General features: G+C 55.6%; 1 protein-coding gene across 2 annotated transcripts in view; it reads right to left on the minus strand.

The window, feature by feature from the left end:
* The window catches only part of LOC147217040 (trinucleotide repeat-containing gene 6C protein-like), a 45,505-nt gene that overhangs the window by 7,044 nt on the left and 18,757 nt on the right, over positions 1-19,704 (minus strand). The window contains exons 1-17 of one of the 2 annotated variants that reach the window (XM_086175368.1): positions 16,990-17,090; positions 12,416-14,959; positions 9,746-9,940; positions 8,866-9,032; positions 8,702-8,779; positions 8,124-8,342; positions 6,329-6,481; positions 6,096-6,215; positions 5,812-5,895; positions 5,468-5,708; positions 5,241-5,402; positions 3,426-3,602; positions 3,164-3,313; positions 2,451-2,561; positions 1,080-1,298; positions 710-783; positions 484-623 (exon numbers count right to left, since the gene is read on the minus strand). In XM_086175368.1, coding sequence (XP_086031494.1) covers positions 484-623; positions 710-783; positions 1,080-1,298; positions 2,451-2,561; positions 3,164-3,313; positions 3,426-3,602; positions 5,241-5,402; positions 5,468-5,708; positions 5,812-5,895; positions 6,096-6,215; positions 6,329-6,481; positions 8,124-8,342; positions 8,702-8,779; positions 8,866-9,032; positions 9,746-9,940; positions 12,416-14,959; positions 16,990-17,014 — 4,859 coding nt within the window. In that variant the 5' untranslated portion in view covers positions 17,015-17,090. Of the gene's footprint in view, positions 1-483; positions 624-709; positions 784-1,079; positions 1,299-2,450; positions 2,562-3,163; positions 3,314-3,425; positions 3,603-5,240; positions 5,403-5,467; positions 5,709-5,811; positions 5,896-6,095; positions 6,216-6,328; positions 6,482-8,123; positions 8,343-8,701; positions 8,780-8,865; positions 9,033-9,745; positions 9,941-12,415; positions 14,960-16,989; positions 17,091-19,704 lie in introns of those variants that run through there. The other variant, XM_086175369.1, reaches the window with a different exon arrangement.

Genomic DNA, 19,704 nt, shown 5'->3' on the forward strand with positions numbered 1-19,704 from the left:
CAGATAGGCAATAAATTAACTATACAATATATAAACAGGCAATAAAATATGTCTTTTGCAAGTTGAAAGTGCTATTGTTGTGATATTGTTGTGATATAGTTACTTTGGTCACCCGGGGAACATCAGATGTGACCCAGAAGGGAAACATCTGATGGTAAAATACCCGCCTGGCATTGTTAGCGTGAGCATGTTTGGTGCTCCACAATCCAATTTTTAGCAGCCCGTGTAAAGGTGTGAAAATCAGCCATGTTCCTAAGATTGTCTGGAAGCCCATTCCATTCTTTTATGGCTTTACAGGAAAAGGCAGATTTAGAAAAGGCAGACTTTCTTTGAGGAACATCGCAGTCTCCTCCAGACACCGACCTCAGCACTGGACTTGTGAGTTGGAGCGAGTCTCGATGAAGGTCTTAAGAGGAGGCGGGGCGGCGTTATGGAAGAATTTGTGGACCAGACGGATATCAGGATCCGCTCGCCGACACTTACATGTGCAGGGACTTCTGGGCTTTGGCGGCCTCGTCCTTGGAGCTGTAGCGCACCACGGCGTTGCCCTGCGTCAGGTTGAGGTGGAATGTGATGAGCGGGCCGTGCTGCATGCACAGCGTACGCAGGGTCGAACCGTCGATCTGGGAAGTGAACACACCCGGGTGAGACGTGGACGGAGCCCCGCCGTGCGTGAGCGCCGGGAGCCCGGAGGCCGTCGGAAACCCACCTGTGGAGTTAAGTTTCTCAGAACCAGCCAGCTGCTGGTCCTGGTGGAGCTGTCCGTGCTCCAGGTGGTACCTGCTGTGGACCAGAGAGAGACAGCAGCTTCAGAGGCGGCATCGTGGCGGCGTTTCCCACAGGCGGGACGGCTGGGGACGCCATCCCACGAAAAACCGGCAGACCCGCTGAGGGCCCGGTGGGACGGGACCCCGCCCGCGCCCAGCGCCACGACATTTAAGCTTCCGGAACCGACGCCAGCGACCCGCCTTGGGATGAGGACCTCACAGCTCACTCTTCACGGTGAGTTGCTGCCGTCCACATCTCGCAGGTTCTGCCCCACTGGCTCCCAATGTGAAAAGAGGGGAAGCGGGCGGTACCTGTAGTGTAGGAGCTGCTCCAGCCTTGGGCCAGACCCAGGGCGTTCCCCCCCCACGTGGAGGAGGGCTTGGTGTTGGTGAGGCCGGGCGGGGGGCGCGACGGGGCCGTGGTGCTGCTCCGGGGCCCCTGGGGGACCTTCCACAGCTCGTGGGACAGAGACGCCTGGCTGTGGGAGATGGGGCTCGGAGACCAGGTGGACTTCATCTCCGACAGTTTACCTGGAGGAGGAGATGGAGGACGGGTTGGAGCGCAGAACGCCGGAGGGCTCGGTGCTCCGCTAAGGGTCCTACCGGAAAGGCCCGCGGGCGTTTGGAGCCACAATAACCGACCCGTGACGAGACGTTTGAGCGGGGAAACTTTCTCCTCAAAATTCTTGGGGTGAAGCACCTTTCACGCCTGACGCTCTGAAAACGTTCAATTTTCCCAAGGTTCTGTTATTTTGAAAACTTTGCCGGCTTCCCAGTGGGCGGTTGAGCCTCTGCCCGCTTCCCTCCGCACCAACCCGCTCAAGTCTACCTCATCAGCGGTGGAGGCATTCTATCGCTGCTAAATGCTACCTGGATCTGACCGGCTCTGACCGGCTCTGACCGGCTCTGACCAGCTCCACCATCTCTGTGTTTACGCGCCGCTCTTCCTGCGCCGAGCCTCGGGGTTCTAACTGGAGGGCAAACCCTTCGCCGTCGACGGCGGTCCCCGATGCTCTCCGACGTGACAGCTCTCACACACCGGTGAGGAGGCTGTTTCATCCCTCGAGTCCAAAAACTAATATCCCATCATATGACGGGACTTCATATCTGCCATTCTAAATGTTTTCAGCAGGTAAACGCTCATGGGTCACGCCTCCTTTCCGAACCGCTCATCATGAATAACTGGATCGAAGGTTCTGTCAGGGCTGGCTTGGGACACATCGGTGTCTTCGTCCGGTGGAGTGAAAACTGGTCTCCTAATTTGTGTCTTTGCGGCCGCCCAGGACCAGTGACCCAGGAAAAACAGAACTGGAAGGAAAAGCTCTGAAAACTGGTTTCAGGTCCAGGAGGTTTCCATGAGAGGAACAGATCTCTGGGGGACACGTGTGTGTGTGTGTGTGTGTGTGTGTGTGTGTGTGTGTGTGTGTAAACATGGTTCTCTATTCACAGTTATGGAAAAGCACGAGCTACACCCTCGTCTGTTTTAACACTGCTCATGCACCATGAGGGGAGACACACACACACACACACACCATCAACAGGGGAAAAGCACGCTGCACGGGGAAGGGGGTCAGGACAGGATCTCCAAGGAGTCCGGGTTCACGGGTGCGGTGAAGTGGACCGGCCCCGTGGGAGGGTTACGGCGGGGGTCTGGGAGGAGGCTGAGGCCGGGGGACCAAGTACCTGCGTCGTCGGTCTCCGGGGACGACAGAGTGAACGAGCTAGTGTAGGCACTGACCGGCCAATCAGAGGAGGGAGGCGGAGCCTCGCTCTGAGACGAGGTGGGAGAGGAGCCTGGGCCGGGCCATCGGCACAACACAGACATGGCAGAGACAGGAGACGGATCGAGGAAGAGGCAGAACAGATGATGACAGTGAGCTCATTGAGAGAATCACAGGCAGGAGATAAACAGTGATCCGAGAGAGAGAAACAGCAGAGACACAGCGGGGAAACCCCAAGCAGCGGCCGGAGCGGCGACCGCATCGGCTGACGCTCCGCTTAAATCACGCCGACTTCGTACGTCTACGTGCTACGTCTACATGGAACGCCGCGTGCATCCTGGCATCCGCAGCGCCGGCTGGCCAGCTGGTTGGCGGACACGTCCAAACAAAGACGCGTCCTCACAACCAAACTGACAAAGCTGTGAGAGGAGAGGGGATCTCTAAATCTCCGTTTCCTCTTCCCGCTCCTGACAGCGCTGCTCCCGGCCGCCGGCCCGCCGGCCCCGACCTCCTCTTGGACGGGCCCGTCGTGGCCCCGGCGCTCGGGACCGCAAACCAACAACAGCGGGATCCAGTTCCACTTCATGTCGGAAGGCGGCCGAGAAATGCCCCGCTTACCCCCCCCCCGCCCACACAGGCAGCGCACGCGAACCTCCACCTCTTGGACCATCTCACCTCCACTCCTGTCTCGTAACAGGTAGCGGTTGACATCTTGAATGTTGGTGTTGATGGTGGGCCCGCTGGGCACGCTGCCCGGGGTCACGTTGGGGTCGGTCTCCGGGTCAATATTCTGGAGGCCCTTCCACGGCACACCGGGGCAGAACTCTGAAATACAGTTTGGATAAAGAGAAACATTACAACTTATCTGCGATGCTAAGAAGCTCAGGGAACAGGGTGCTGCACCGAGACACGAGAGGACGGCGGCGGCGCTTGCAACCTGGTGGCCAGTTGATGTTGGTCCCGTTTGCCATCTTGTCACTGTTGCCCTTCCCCTGCCCCCAGCTGTCGGGGGCCACCAACGGGCTGGTGGGAGACTCGGAGCTGGACATCAGGTTGTAGGGGCTGTAAGAGTCCTCCAGCTGAGGAGGCTTGCCAGGGGGCCCCAGGCCGGCACCTGGGAGAGGTGGAAGAACCAGGAACAGAAGCTTGAGATAACATCTGGTTTGCGGACCTCCGTGCTCTCTCATACGATCTAGATGCTTGAGATGGATGCCTCCTGGACCCATTGACAACCAAGGAGAAAGAGAAGGACCCCCCGCTTCCCAAATCGCTCTGATCTCATTCCTCAGATGCGTGTACTGCAGGGACAGTTGCTTTACCAGGATTTAAACGAAGCGTTCGTGGCCCCTGACATTCTGTACCTTCAAAGAGGTGAGGCTCAGAGAGGCCTCCAGGAAGAAGGGGACCTCTTGGAAACCATTAAGGCAGGGGTGTCAAACATACGGCCCGCGGGCCGGAACCGGCCCGCAAGGGGGTTCGACCAGGCCCGCAGGATCATTTGAAAGTGAAAAAATGCATAGAAGACAAGGATTTCATTTTTTGGATTAAATGCAATTCGAGAATTTTCCGCTAGGGGGCGCACTATTTGGTCAGAGTAGACGACAATCCGCATCACTGAGACGGACCAATCAGCAGACGTTATCAATGCACCACCTGCAGCCTTTTATGACGTTGTTTCTACCCTGTTCTCCACCTCCCCGCTACGCCCTCATTAGCCAAAATGTCGTTATCAAAACAGAGAAAAGTAGTTAATTTATTTAACCTCCTCTGGGACGTCTTATTTATTTACGGAGACGCACGGGAAACCTTTGTGCTTGGCGTGTTTGCAACAAGTTTCGGTATTTAAGGAATATCATATACAGCGCCACCATGAGACTCATCACAGCGAGAAATATGACAGCTTGCAAAGAAACTGGGAAGAGATAAGATCGACGAATTGCTGGCGGGTCTGAGGAAACAGCATCCACTTTCACCCAGAGCAGAGAAATCAGTGAAGCAGCGGTAAAAGCCAGCTAGCTAATTGCTAGTGAAAATGTGCAATTTAATTTTAGTCACCAGCTTCACTACCAAAGAGTATGGTGGAATTCTACTGTTCATGCAACTCCATGTGTTTTCAGTATGTGTTGTATGTGTATTTATGTTTCATGGATGACGTTTACACATTTACAGGACAGGTAAATACTTTCTTCCTTACACATTTAATAGCACTCTTTTTAGTTTGGAGGGTGTAGGCAAGGATTCAATTTAGATTTTATATGCACATGTGGAAATAGTTTAGAAATCCCTTTCTTTATATGTCTGATTTAATCTTAAAGTGCATTTCTACGTTTTTCAATACCAATTACTTGTTAAAGTTTTGTGCCTTTGCAAGATCAGTGGGATCGCATGATCACATGATTGCAATGCAAACATGTGAATGATAAAAGTACATTGCACTTTTGTCTGAGGAAGTGTGAGGTGTTTCATGAAATGTTTTGTAAAAGGATTGTTCATTCAATTCCAACATTTTCCTGATGTCCTTGTACTTCTTTACACCAAAAACAGAGGAAAGACATGATATTTTGGTCATTTATTGCAGAGTATGCTATTATTTTAACGGTCCGGCCCACTTGACATCTACCTAGGCCGTATGTGGCCCGCCATGAGAAATGAGTTTGACACCCCTGCATTAAGGGAAGCGATTCTGAAAAAGTGACGGCGTGCTCCCGACCGAGGCGGTATTGTGCGGTGAAACGTCACGCGTCCCTCTCACCGTGCTTGCTCAGGTTGGGCTCTAGAGGAGAGGAGCTTCCAGACAGGCTCTCGATGGAGTTGGGATGCGTCCACTGCGACAGGCGCGACTGGGGCTGAGGCGGGTCCTTCATGGACAGACCCACCTCCATACAGCTTACATTCATGTTTGGGTTCAGGCCAGCTGAAAGGAAGGACAGCCATCAGTATCTGCGCCGCCCTGTGGCGGCGCGCCTCGGCGACACTCACAGAGAGCGTAGGGGCTGTAGGTGTTTGGCGACGGCTGCGGCTCTTTGGTCTGCAGGTCCGGGAGGCCTGGAGCCTGGGGGTGACCCGGAAAGGAGTCCAGGCTGGATTTGGTCCCACCAGGGTGAAGGCCTGAGTGGGAAGGAGGTGGCTGCTGCTGCTGCTGCTTGATTAGCAGGGCTTGGGCCAGCTGGCGCTGGTGCTGTTGGATCTGCTGCTGCATGTTATTGATTGTACGTGCGACCTGCGGCGACACGAGCACAGAGGCACGTTGACCACCGGCGACGAGGCGACGAGGCGGCGAGACGTCGCGCGCGCGTGTCGTCCGACCGATCCCGGGGACTTACTTGCTGCTCTTGTTGTCGAATGGGGCCGGAAACACTGCGCTGCGCCTGCAACATCTGCTGCTGAATTTGTAAACGCTGGTATGCCTGCAGATCACACGGAAGCACCGTTTGTTGTCAGGGATGTAACTGCGTCCAAAAACACCTCGCGAAGGACAGGAGTGAAACACCCCGATCTCTAAGAAGCGTCACGGCGACGACAACCACGCGGCGGTCCGGTGAAGACTCGCCAACGTCTCAACAGCATTCTACGCGGGCAGAGGCCGTGGGGCGGCACACACACTCACCAGTTGCAGCTGGTACAGTTGATTCAGAAGGGTCATATGTTGAGGATTTATTGGTGAAGTTAAAAGTGCAGGATTCAGACCAATGTTTTTTGCTGCAAACTGTAAGAGCTGTGCTTGAACCTGCGAACGGAGCAAGGACACATGGGAAGCGTGCGGGTCAAGCAGATGTACAGAAGGACACAGACCGGCACCGGCCCACGTGTTAGCATAGCATCCGTGTGTGTGCGCATTACCTGAGGGGAGAGAAACTGAGGCACTTGAGCGCGGAGACTAGGCTGAGAGGAGCTGAGAGGCGGCACTGGCGGCTGAGGAGGAGGAGGCTGCGGCTGCTGCATGGCCCGGGCTTGTGCTGATCCACCGCCGCCAAACATTCCACTCTGCATTTGCTGGAACACAGTCAACATCACTGACACGGTCGCCACAGGCCGCCGGCCGCTCCCTCCCCTGCCCCGAGGTGGCCGTGCTTTCCCCGAGCGTCCTTCTCCGGCTCTCGGCGGGGCGCCTATTAGTCCTCAGATAATTCTCTCCGGTACGGAGGGGTCTTATCTGAAATCGGGCGGCTCGTGGGACGATGGACTTTTTCCTGATGAAACTCGACGGCTGTCCTTCACTAAAACGTAACTTTCCCAAACAGCTCAGGAGGAGCCGCACCCATTCGACCCGAAATGTTTGACGGCGACACACCGGGCAAACCGCCGCCGCCGACTCCTCCACCGGAGAGCCGCGGTCGCATTCATAAAGGCTCCGGTTACCGACTTCAACGGTGCTTATTAGAACGATGACCTTTGCAAAGAATTTCATCTTCAAGTTCGGGACAGATCCTGGAAAAGGCAGAAGTTATTCTCAGAGCCTCGTAGACCGTGAACAACTGTTCAACGGGAAGGCAAACTTCCAATGCGCTCAGCCGCATTAGAGCCAGGAGGAGAAACGGGCTGATGTAACGGAGGTCACTAAACCGTCACGAGATCCTGCAGGATCCAGGCTTGGTAGATCTCATTAGCGAAGCACCGTACCTGCCGCCCGATGCCTCCATCTGCAAGGTCACACAAACCAGGGTGTGCCGGACCACAGTCTCTCGGCAGGCCTCTCTGCCGCCTTCGGTGGCCGACCAGAACCAAGACCTAAAGCGCGACACACGCCCTTTCTTTGTTCAGGTTTCAACCTCGCTTCCCTTCCAGAGTGTGTTGGTTTGTCGCGGTCTTAAAAGCCGTCCGGCTGCTGTTGCGGACCGATAACGGAAACACATGACAACCGTGTCATTCGTGCCAGTGAACGGCAGAAGCACAGAGCTCTCGGGTTACGAGCGGGACGAGCCTCGGCGCGTCCGTACGACATGTACCGGCACGCGGAGAGGCCGCTGGAGGAGGGCGATTCATCAGATACGCTCGCTGAAAAAAGTGGCATTCCCAACGTCGGTGCTTTAACAGTGTAAATTCAGCTACAAAGGCCACGTTTCAGAAGAAGCCGCATCGGTCGCACCTCCTCAGTCCCAAACGGCCGCTGAGCTACGGGACCTGGCTGGGAATGACCGCGCTAAGTCGGTGCTTGGAGAGGATTAGCAGAATGCTTATGAATGCCGGCCCTCAAGTGCAGGATGAGCAGAGACTCAAGCCGTCGGCAGCGGAGAGGGGAGACTAGCGTTACTATGATTTCGGGGACCCCGAGTTGTTGTGGTCGGGGGGACCGACGCTTCCTCCAGGATGGCGTCACGTGGACGGTTTGTCTTGCGCAGTGCGGACGTGTCTGCGGGCCACAGGCGGCTTCTGTTTCTGCGCGGAGACGGAGACGGAGACGACTCGTCCAAACGTTCAGCTTCCATCTGTCCGACCACCGACCGCCTGCCTTTCAGGCCTTATTGTTCAACGGGAACCCGAAGCACTGGCAGTGTTTTTTTTTTTTTACTCTTTACACGTGAATGGTCTCGCAAAGCCCGTCTAAAGCCCCGGTTAAAGATGTACCACAGAACTTAAGGCCACGCACGCCATTAAAATGGCATCCGGGGATTTTACGACCGACCGACCGACTCACCTTTTCCATGAAGGGTGAGCGAGGGTCCGCCGAGGGGTCTTTGGAGAGAAGCGGGGGCCGAGGGCAGCTCATGGGTTTGTTGATGAGCCCGTTGTTGTAGTCGTGGCCAGTCATCCCCATCCCTCGCTTGTCTACTTCGGTCTTCTTCTCCAGCAGGGCACTCATGGCCAGGTCCAGGTTCATGTTGTTGCTCTTCAGTGCCTCCTCCGCCGGATCCCGCTGGCAGAACAAACCACAATCAATAATTCACAAGCCGACTCCGGTCAAAATGTCTGGGTGAATAAAAGGAGGTTTCGTTTCTTCCCCTTGCTGGGAAAGCAAGCGGTACAAATAATGTCAGTTGAAGGAGAAACGGGTTCCAATCCTCATCGCCGGACTGAGCGAGGCTCGGTTGAAACGGAAAACACAAGATCCCTTTGAGAGATTGGAATGAACAACTCGGGATGAAAACGGTGTTACTTTAATCTTTGAAAAAAGGAGACGGAGACTTTAGGCGCCTATTTCCGTTTTGAGCTTTGACGCCGTCGGTCGAACGGATACGGATGTATCGACGGCGGCGGCAGGTGCCGCACACTCACAGGGAAGCCCATGTCTGTCAGCTGTTTGACGAGACGGTTCATGATCCAGGTGTCCTCCTGCTTCCCCGGCAGCTTCCCCTGGGGGACGACACAAACGAGAGCGCTCACACTCCGGACACCAGGATATCTGCCCGTCCAAAGGGTTCCCCGGACCGAGCGCCCACCTTCGGGGGGCCCTTTTTGCCGGCGTTTCCCCACGAGTTGCAGGAGGAGTTGCTTTCCTGGGCGGCGGCGTTGTTCCACATATCGCCCTCCTCGGCGTCCCACTGAGACCCTGACAGCATCAGCTCGTCACTTCCACCGCCCCAGCCATCTTGCATAGGTTTGGGGGCTGGAACACACACACACACACACACACACACACACACACACACACAAAAGAAGAAATATATGGTAGTGTATGTTGATACAAGGTTCCAAAGCTCTTCCATTGCATATGACAAATATGAATAAGAAAGCCTTTCCATCATGTTGGCTCGGCCAACGTATGTCCGAGAAGGGAAAATATCTGACAACAAGGCTTCGGCGCCGCTGTTGGAGAGGCTACCGGGATGTACGAGCAAATACAACCACAGAGCACTACTTCGCCTTCGTCTGCAGATATTGATTGTTCACAAGAAGCTGCGGGTCAGCCAGACCATACAATAGAATACTCCTGTAATCCTCCAGCAGGGAGGAAATGTCAAAACCTCCAGGTAAACACGAACAAGGAAAGTGTTTTCGATAGGATTTATTTTGGCTGGACAAATGGATGTGCAGCCTCTGCTCTACTTTTCTCTCTCGGGGTTCACCTGGTTAGTCACTCTTACAGGCCCACTCAGTGTCACGACCTTGTGGAAGATTGTTACTGGTGAAATCAGAGCTGTGTATAATTGATGCAGGATCCAGACACACACGCGCACACACGCGCGCACACACACACACACACACACACACACACACACACACACACACACACACACACACACACACACACACACACACACACACACACACACACACACACACACACACACACAGGGTGTGACGTGTTCCAGCACCTACCAGGTTTGCAAGGAGCAGAAGTCATGTTTGTGCCGCCCCTGCCGTAGCCGTCGGGGTTGTTGTCTCCCCAGCTTCCACAGCTGCCGCTGGGCTTCCCCCAGGCAGACGTTCCATTGTCCACGCTGACCGGGGAGGGTGCCGGCTCCCCCCAGGAGCTCTCCGACTTTGCGTGGGAACCGGGCAGCTCTCCCCAACCTGAGGGACGCGCCGGGACAAAGCGGGTCGATGAGGACGCCGGTACGCGGAGCAAACGCCGAAGAAACGAGCCCACGCACCGCGGCTTCACACAAGGTCACATGTTGATGTTTTGTCACTGAGCTTTTTGCGCTGCAGAAGTATGAAAACAGGCGAGTTTGAAGAGCATCCCTGCAGCCTTACTTTGCAGAACGACAGCCGCTCTCGGGAACGTAAACCCACACTTAGATCTAAGCGGAGTTTTACAACAACAACAACAACAACAACATAATTATCAGCCATGCGGGGAGGCTGAACCTGGACTTGGCTTTGCGTCATAGTGGACTGAGAGAAAATGGCCATTAAAGAGTTGGCAGAGCCCCGGCAGGCCTGGCACGAGGCGATGAGCGCCGCGTCTGGGTCCCAGGCCCTGCCAGGCTCAGCTTAGCATCTCTACAGGAAGAGATCAGAACCGAAAGGCTGCTCCGCAATTATAGTTCCCATCCGACGGGCCAAAGAGCCACAGAGATCTCAATCAGACATACTGAGAACTATCCTACTCACAGTCTGGCCTCCCTTTTGAACAGGAGGAGGCACCGATACGGTCCAGCATCAGAATCCGCTCTCCTGGCCGGCTGTGCTCACACCTACAAGGACGCTGGCTGGATTTCTGCTCCGCGGCCGCAGTGATTCAACAGTAATTCAATGTGCAGAAGCTACACGCGCAGCGGAATAAGTCTGCAATAAACCCGCGGCAGGCGTTGCGGTCACCACGCCAGGAGAAGCAACTGCTGTTGAGATTCACTTGGAAGCGGGTGTGGGTAATGTGGAGAGCATAACAGCAGGGGGCAGCTGCCCCCCGTGGATGGCTCTGAAAACCTCCTGTCCTGAAACGCTGACAGACGGTCACTCCCAGGTAATCGCACGCGTCAATTCAGCGCCGGCAGTTTGCGGTGAACCGCTACTTTCACGAGGCTCTTTGTAGCCGGCGTTCTTGCGCCTGCCGTTCGAAGCCACGTGGGGCGGCGAGGGTGATTCACACCCGCTTGTGTTGTGAAATGTGAGGAGCTTCACGGTGAGGCGGGGCTGGCACTGCTTAGCTCATTTGGATGGTTAATTAGATGTAAAGCCCAGGGAGGGCGAGCCAGGTCCAGATTTTATCTTTAAGTGCATCAACTGCTCGCAGCTTAGCGCAGCCAAGTGCTAACAACATCACGGGCTCTCGTGTTTGACACGGGCACTTTGAAAAGTACAACAAAAGAGAAAGCTTGGTATACATTCATCTCACGAGGGCCCCAGAAACATGGAAGTGTTCAACCTCGATGCAGATGGCCACTATTTTGGAAGGAAACCAACCTCTGGATAAGGGAAAGTCAACAGTTCCTGTTTGCTGCAATTAACCCCGATTCAGCCACGCTGGAGCGGCGGCTTCCCCGGCGTCCGTTCGGGCGCTTTAAACATTCCCCTCGTGACGGGTCGGACTACAATTGCTTCTGAGGAAACATCAATTATACAAGACAAGCCCGTGAAGCACAAGAAACTATGCGAGCGGAACAATGACTTTCTGGACCTTCAGATCCAGTTACTGTTAACGTATTGCTGCATCACTGAAGTGCAGTGTTTGGGCCACATCCTGCCTCCACCCACACCGGGCTCCGCTCTCACTGTACTTCCCTCTCCGTAGGATAGGATTCGGGAACTTGCCGCACTAACTTTGCGTCGCAGCATTTTTTTATGGTCGGTAAAACACGTGCGGAAAACCGGGGAATCGGGAGAAATCAGAAAACGACCATGATGTAAATTAGCCATGTCGCTGTTCAGGCTCTTATCAAGTGTTGCTGCTTGGGAGTGGCTGCGTTTCACTGTGGGTAAACAATTTCACGGTGCAAATGGTGACTAGTACCTTACCAGTGCTACCATATACCGCGATACAGTACCTTACCAGTACTACCACATACCGCTATACAGTACCTTACCAGTACTACCATATACCGCTATACAGTACCTTACCAGTGCTACCACATACCGCTATACAGTACCTTACCAGTACTACCACATACCGCTATACAGTACCTTACCAGTACTACCATATACCGCTATACAGTACCTTACCAGTGCTACCACATACCACTATACAGTACCTTACCAGTACTACCACATACCGCTATACAGTACTTTACCAGTACTACCATATACCGCTATACAGTACCTTACCAGTACTACCACATACCGCTATACAGTACCTTACCAGTACTACCATATACCGCTATACAGTACCTTACCAGTACTACCACGCTATACAGTACCTTACCAGTACTACCACATACCGCTATACAGTACCTTACCAGTACTACCACATACCGCTATACAGTACCTTACCAGTACTACCATATACCGCTATACAGTACCTTACCAGTATTACCATATACAGGTAGTATATGCCATGTTACCCGTGCTACCATAGAGGCTATACAGTGCACGGTGTCTGCTGCTTACCTTGAGTAATCAGGGGGCCCCGGTTATGGGCCGGCCCAGGCGGGTGCTGCACAACAGAGTCCATGGGTCCACCGGAGGGGCCGGGGTTTTGGGAGTTTTGGGTGTGATTTGATAAAAGTGCAGATGGCCCATGATAGGGGTGATTGTGAGAGTGGGGATGGCTGCCGTTGGGACCCGGGGGGTTATTGCCTCCAGTGGTAGATTTGGCCTGGGACATCCCTGGATTGTTCCTGTCCCACAGGTTGACTGACTTGTTGTATGTGCCAGGGTCACCCCAAGCCGAGGTGCCGTCGTCGATCTCCATCTTGCGTCTTATCGACGGGGGAGACGGCTCTTCCCAGCCCGTGGGCTCGGCCGAGGACTCCTGCTTGTTGCCGCTCCAGCCTCCGCTCTGCTTTACGGAGCCGGAGCCCCCCCAGGAGCCGATGCCTCCTCCTCCTCCTCCTCCTCCTCCGGCGCTGCTACTACTGGGTCCGTCCTGAGACTTGCCTGCCCATCCCTGGGGAGGGCCGTTGGAACGCGGGCCGACGGACTCGCCCCACCCGCCGTTTCCTCCGCTTCCTGACATCCCGGGCCCCGGAGCAGGCATTCCCCAGCTCCGCGGAGTTTCCTTCCAGGCCCCGGGTTCTCCCTCCCAGCCAGGGTGGTTGGGATTCTTTTTGTTTTCATCCGCCTCTCCCCAGTCCCCGGCATTATTGCTCTCTCCGGCGCTGCTCCAGCTGTGGGCCGCTTTGGCTTGCTCTCCCCAGCCCTGTGATGTTGGCTTGGTGTGCGAATCCTCCCAGCCGGTTGTTTTCTCTTCTCCCCACGGCTGACCGCTGCTCTTGGATACGCCGGTGGCGGGGCCTCCTTTTGGTGGATTCCCCCAGCCAGCGCCGGGACCGCCTGGGGGCTTAATGTTGCTCGGTGGATCTTCCCAACCAGAGCTGGACTGGTTAGCGGCAGCCAGGCTTCCTCCCCAACCCGAAGCTCCCTGAGAAGCAGGCACGTCATTCTTACTTCCAGATTCGGTCCTCTGAGGAGGGCCCACGCCGGCGTTTAGGGGCCCCTGGGCTTCGCTCGGAGCGGTTGGACCGGAGCCCCACGACTCCGTGCCCGGATCGTTCTTGTGTTTCGTATCATCCATGTCCCAGGAGGTGTGCTGTCTGATAGGGGTTTGCCCCCAGCCGGTGTTACAGAGCACCCTGGGGTCCAGATCTTGGGCGGGTAGCAAAGGGGCGGGAGCGTCTCTCGACGAGTGGTTCCTGCTCCGAGGATGTCCCTCCATGCTGTCGCTGCTTCCCTCGCTGGCGCCGGCCGTACTCACAGCTCTGCTCCAGGAGGCGGCCTGCGGATCCTGGGGAGGAGAGCCGGGGCCATCCCAGCCTCCTTGGGGCTCCTCGGTGTGTTGCTTCGCCCAGTCTCCGCCGGCATGTTCGCCCCAGCCTGCGGCGCTCCCCGCTCCGCCTCCTCCGTGACCCCAGCCAGACTCCCAGCCGGACGCCTCCTTTGACGAAGGCGCCTTCGAGTCACCGCCGTTTCCCCAAAGCGAACTGCCGTCTTCTCCGTTGACATGAGCGACTCCCGCTGGCTGCTGGCCCATCGAGCCCAAGCCTACGGGCGCGCTGCCCCAGCCAGGCAGGTTGTGGAGTGGGCTGGGGGGTTCCTGCTTAGTAGTGTGATTTGGTCCATCAGTTTTAAGGTTCTGAGGTTCTGCACTGAAAGACACATTCGTGGACGGGGAAAGGTGTGGCTCTGAGGCGTCGGAGGTCACGATGCTACCCCAGGCGCCGCCGATCCCGGAGGAATTGCTGTTAGTGTTGGCTCCAGTACAGGTGCTGCTCTGGGATGGTGGGGGGCCAGGCGGATTACAGAGGTTGGGTGTGGATTGAGGAGGTGAAATGGTGCTGGCTCCCCCTGAGCTGCCTCCCCCTGTGCCCCCCCCATCATGTCCCAACACAGGCCAGGCAGAAGGGTTGGCGTTAGGGTTCAAGTTCAAGTTAAAGTTAGCGGAGGGTGACGAAGAGCCCCACCCCCTGCCGCCGCCGCCGCCGCCTCCCACGGGGCTATCGCTCTTTCTTTCGCCCCCCGCGGAGGCCTGAGCGGGGCAATGAGAAGGCCCGGGCCCTGAGCCCCAGCTGCGATTGGCTGCAACTTGGCTAGAGTGCATGCTGGATCCAGTATGATTGGCAGGACTGGACCCGCTGTTCACCTTGCTGCTGAGATGGGTGGCAGGAAAGTGGCCTGTCTGGCTATTGGCCCCTGTGGCCATATTCAAGGAACTACAACAAGTACTACTCTTACTCGTGCTACTGCTGCTGCTGCTGCTGCTGCTGATGTTGTTGGTCAACAGACCAAGGTCAGTGTCCAGAGGGCATCCTCCTGGAGAGGCCTGGCTATTGGGAATAGAAGGCCAAGTGTCCGTGTCCTTCTGGTCAATGATCAGTTGATCCCAGCAACTGGTATCGGTGGAAGTGGCAGCGCTTGTGGCACTCCTGTTGGCTGGCAGGTGTCCCCAGAGGGGATTATCATGCTGCGCTCCCGGGCTGCTCTGTGGGGGCAGATCTGCATCGGAGGAAAGGGAAAGAGAATGTGCATCAACCGGAGGATGAGAGAAGTTGTTATGTACGTCATTCCGCCCACATATGCCGAGAGCCTACGATACCATGGTAACATGAACCTTTTATGAAAACAGAACACACAAGATGCTGAATCGATCATAGAAATAATGTCAACAATAAAAACATTAAAACAACAGAGGACTGAGTCAAATAGTAGTGGGATATTACGTTTCAACCCCCCCCCCCACACACACACACTGCTTGAGTTCAAATTAATTATGAATGATGTTTCCCGTGATGTAACATACATGTATGCATGCCACCATGTGGTGCGCAAGAGGCGGCTTCATACAAGGAGACCTCAAATGTATTTGATCCGACTGGAGGCTGAAGGACGGATGCAGCAAACTATGACTGGGGCCGGTGACCGATGGAGATCTCTTCATTTGAATGGATTATTTTCAAACTTACTTAAAAATAAAATCCATTTACACGAGAAACAGCTGGAGGTCACAGCAAACATCCCCATCTTTATAAACATGAAAATATTCAGAGTGACATCAACATGCAATTGGTGGATCACCGGTGGGCATGACTGGCAACGGCCAAAGCTGGACGAGGTCAGCTCCCGCCTGCCGAAAGGTCAAGGTGCGTAAACATGTGGGTCAAATGTCCCTAACCCATGCTTTGGAGTTCTCCATCTCACTGGACTTAAAAAAACTCTAATAGAAAACATTACTTTGCAATAAGGACACAAAGAACACGCTGAACAGTGTTTCACTGGGACTCGATGAAATTAAAGTTTGCATTTAGACGATTACAGAATGAAGGTACTCAGCGCTTTTGACCATTGAGGGAAACTCAAGGTTCAATTTAGAAACTAAAACTGAAGCAAAAGACATTTGTAAAATTGTGAATCACATCCGTTGCCACTGAAGCCGGCTCTTCCAGCGGCCATCCCGCCTGGCTCTGGCTCTGGGGCGGCCCGGTGCAAACTAAAGGTTCCCGGTCCCGTTCCCGGCTCCTCCTAGCCTGTCCAAGCGCTGTCGAGCAACACGCCGAAGACACCCTAACCGCCGCCCTCTGCTCAGCTTCATCCAGGACGGGCTCCATGCCGTGGTCACACTCGGCCGATGCCGTGCTCCGAGGTGACCCGACTATGGGTAGGTAAGCGCGGCTACTCGGTAATATGAGCGTACGGTTCTGCCCGGGCAGCCGGGTCGGGGCACCAAGCTGAGAGAGGACATTCTTCTGCCCCTGCCGTTATCCCGGCCGATGCGACCGCGACCTGCGTCCGACATTAAGCATGACGCCAACACTCCGCACCAGCACACCTGTCCCCTCCGGCCGTGACAACTGTGAGTAATGCCGTCTCTTCATTCTTTTCCAAACCTCTGGAATGAGGAGAGCAAGGTTCTTTGAGTTCGAGCGCACACACACTGATTGTGTTGTTAGAGACATAAAGAGTCGACGGCCGCTGCACCCGACAACCTCCTAGCAGCTCCCTGCCTGTTTGTGCCGCTGCTGCAGCTGCCGCTGCTGTTTACACGACCCTTTGAAAGGCACGCTTGGTTAGACTGACAGCTCACAACTACACGGCTGAAGTTGAAGCATTCCTACCAACGCGCTCCTGTCATTGCAAGTTAAGCAGAGAAAAGGAGGCAGCGAAGCGCGAGGGAACGAGGGCACTGTGTTTCTGACACACACCGCACTGTCTCTCTGTAGCGTCATTCCACTGAGAAGAGCAGGACCGCCATTTTCTCCATACTGAACGCCGGCCAAAAAGGCTCAGAGCTGCCGTCTGCGCCGCCGCCGCCGCCGCCGCCGCCGCCGCCGCCGTCTAACAGCGCGCACGTCTCGGCTACGGGGATAAACTCAAAGCACGGGAACTCGACGCTGCACGGCCACAATGCATGGCTGCTGCAGCTTTAAAGCGCTCCGTCCGCACAGAGGCTAAACACAGGAATTACCCGGAGGACGGCAGGACGGACGCCACGGTATGAAAAGAAAACATGCAACATTGTAATGGAATACCTGTGGAGAGGTGCCTCCCGACCATCGTGTAAAGAGCTAGGTTTTGTGCGACGCAGCGGCCATCCTTGTCTCAATATGTCTGCTTGGCTCGCCAAGCCTCTGAGGCTCATTTCTGAAACGCTGCCAAGAAGTTGCACAGCTCTTGCGCGGCATGAGACAACCCGGCCCCCTCCCTTCCTTCCTCAGCCTCAGCGCTCCGTCCCTCCCACCGACGACGCCGCTTCGGCTCGGCCTCTCCCCTTCTATCTATTGCCCCCCTCTGGCTTTATTTATATCACGTCCGACTCCTATCCTGACGAAGGATATTCTCCCTCTCTGGAAAGGCTGGGGGAGGGGAGGGAGTGTCAGAGATGAGAACAGCGTAGCCGGTGGGCGGGCGGTGGGCAGCTTGGGTAGGAGCTCAGCCATAAAGCCCTGCCGCTCAGGCGCTCACAAAGCAGGAGGCGAAAAAGGAACGCGGATCCTTTCTCCGCACGCCGCCCTTCGTCACCGGCCTTCCCAAACTGACACGAGATGTCGGGTCGGCCGGTCCGAAGTGACCGCGGGCCTCCGCGACAACCAGCGTCCTCCCGGGTACCGACCGGTTCTCCTGCTCCGGTGCAGGGAGCGTGGCTTCGCGTGCACGTGTCGGAAGAAGGAGCGCACGGACACGCGTCCGCAACCCTTCGGCGGTGACCGACTGTGGACGGCAAACTTCCTCTTCGCCTCGTTGCTCGGACACCGTTATGAGTAAAGTAAACGGGCTCAGATGGTTCCGGGCAAGACGGACAAAGATGCGGGACCAGCTAAAGGACGGGTCTGGACACGCCTGGACCCTGCAGGAGGCGCAGAGGGCTGAGAGCACAGCCGGAGGATCCACGTGCACGACGACACGATAAGTCGACGTCCGGCGGACAAACATGCCTTTTGCGGCCGAGGCTCGACCCCTGGCACGTCTGGGCCGAGGACTCGACACCAGCTTCGCAGGGTGTAAGGCTGCTGCGGGACGAGACGCGCTCTTTTGAGGGAAAACACACGCCGCGAAGACTGAGATCGCAGGGAATCATTAAATCACAAGCAACTTCCTGAAAATTACGATCAGCGGGAAAAGCTGCTTTCCTTCATCTGTCTCACCTTTATCATTTCCCAAAACACGGCTACGGCGAGCGCTAACCGAGCGCCAGATGAAAGGGGGAGAAGAAGGACGACAGAAGCCGTGGCCGAGAAATGGATGTTGAGCGATGGGAAGAGGAAGTCATCTAGCAGGGGTGTCTGGGCCCCAGCTGGACTGATCCGGGCTTAATGACGTCCCCCGGGGCGCAGACTAGATGCTACGGTGCTGACAGCGCACGCTGCCAACCAGATGAACAAGCTTCTGAACAAATACGCACCAACAGGCCCGGGTCTGGAGCTCAGTGGCGACCTGGGCTTCTCGCGGTCCCGCCGCCCGCCGACGGCTCGACCTTACAGGCGGCGAGCCCGAGACGGCGGATGAACGGTTTTGGAAAGGAGCGGCCGAGAGGATCCCTTCGGGTCATCGGGAGGCTACGCTGACTTGTGACAGATACAATCGATGCGTCGGACACACACCAGAACTCCCGATGCTCCTGTCTCAGTCAGGCCATGAGTGTGGTTGCTTTCCTTCTGCACAAAGAACAGTTTGAGGTATTAACTTGCAAACGCAGCTCTCTACCATGGTGATCATATGGGATCGCCGTCGGAGAGATGGGTTCGCTCACGTTTCACACAAGCGTATCATCTTGAACGGTAACGGAGATGGGTAACCCCAACTATCACCTAAGTCTGACAGCAAAAATGCCAAAAATCTGCCGGCACGTGACACAGGGAGTCCACGCCTTTCCCTGAGATGAAATACAACCGTAGACTGGACGGATTAGTGGACGGATGAGCACGAAAACGCCCAGCCGTTAGAGAATACCCCTCTGGAAAGTGCAAAGTAATGGCTTCTTCTTGATACTGTACTGGACATACGTAAAAATACCAAGGCAAATATCACAACATGTTTGGTGAACCAAATGATGTGAGCAACGGTATGAATGAGCCTTTGGACGGGTTCTGACACGTAGTTGTCTTATTGAGTTCTTAAATGGCCAACGCTTACCAGACGAATTTGCCATTGGCTGCGGTTCAACGTTTCCTGTCTATTCTAACCGCTGCTCACGGTGGACGGGGCGGCCGAGGACTCGGCCGGTGCCCGTTAACACCGGGCAGGAGGCGCGGGACAAGGGTCACCGGTCTGCGCGGCGCATGTCGGCCGTCATTCACGTCAACAACAGGGAGAAATCGACACAATTTGAGCGCCACGTGAAGGAAATGGACAAGCAAGGGAAGAGGAACAAAAACAAAGATGCGAAGCAGGCAGAAGAAGCCCCCTGGCAGCTTTGCGGCCACAGTGTCCTTGCCGAGAGGCCGCACAGCGAACCGTCCAACCGCCGGCCCATAATCACAGTCTCTCCTCAGAGTTTCGGTGGCCCGGTGGTACCGGGCTGCGGAGAGGGATCTGCACTCGCAGCACTCCTATCTCAGCTAGCCTGTTGTTAAAGCAAAGAGTCTTTCCCCGCTCGTGCACGATTACAACGCACGCACAGGATTCTCCCTGTCTGCAGGTACTTGCAGAATGCAACGTCTCCGCTTTGTCTCCAGAGGAAAGGCGAGCAGAGGGACCGCAAACATCTTTCAAGTTTCACACGTGAGACATCTGCCGGTCACGCTTCC

The sequence above is a fragment of the Fistularia commersonii genome, chromosome 28 (genome assembly GCF_037954325.1).
Source record: "Fistularia commersonii isolate RoL2024-O1a breed Wild chromosome 28, RoL_Fcom_v1.0, whole genome shotgun sequence".
NCBI lineage: Eukaryota > Metazoa > Chordata > Actinopteri > Syngnathiformes > Fistulariidae > Fistularia > Fistularia commersonii.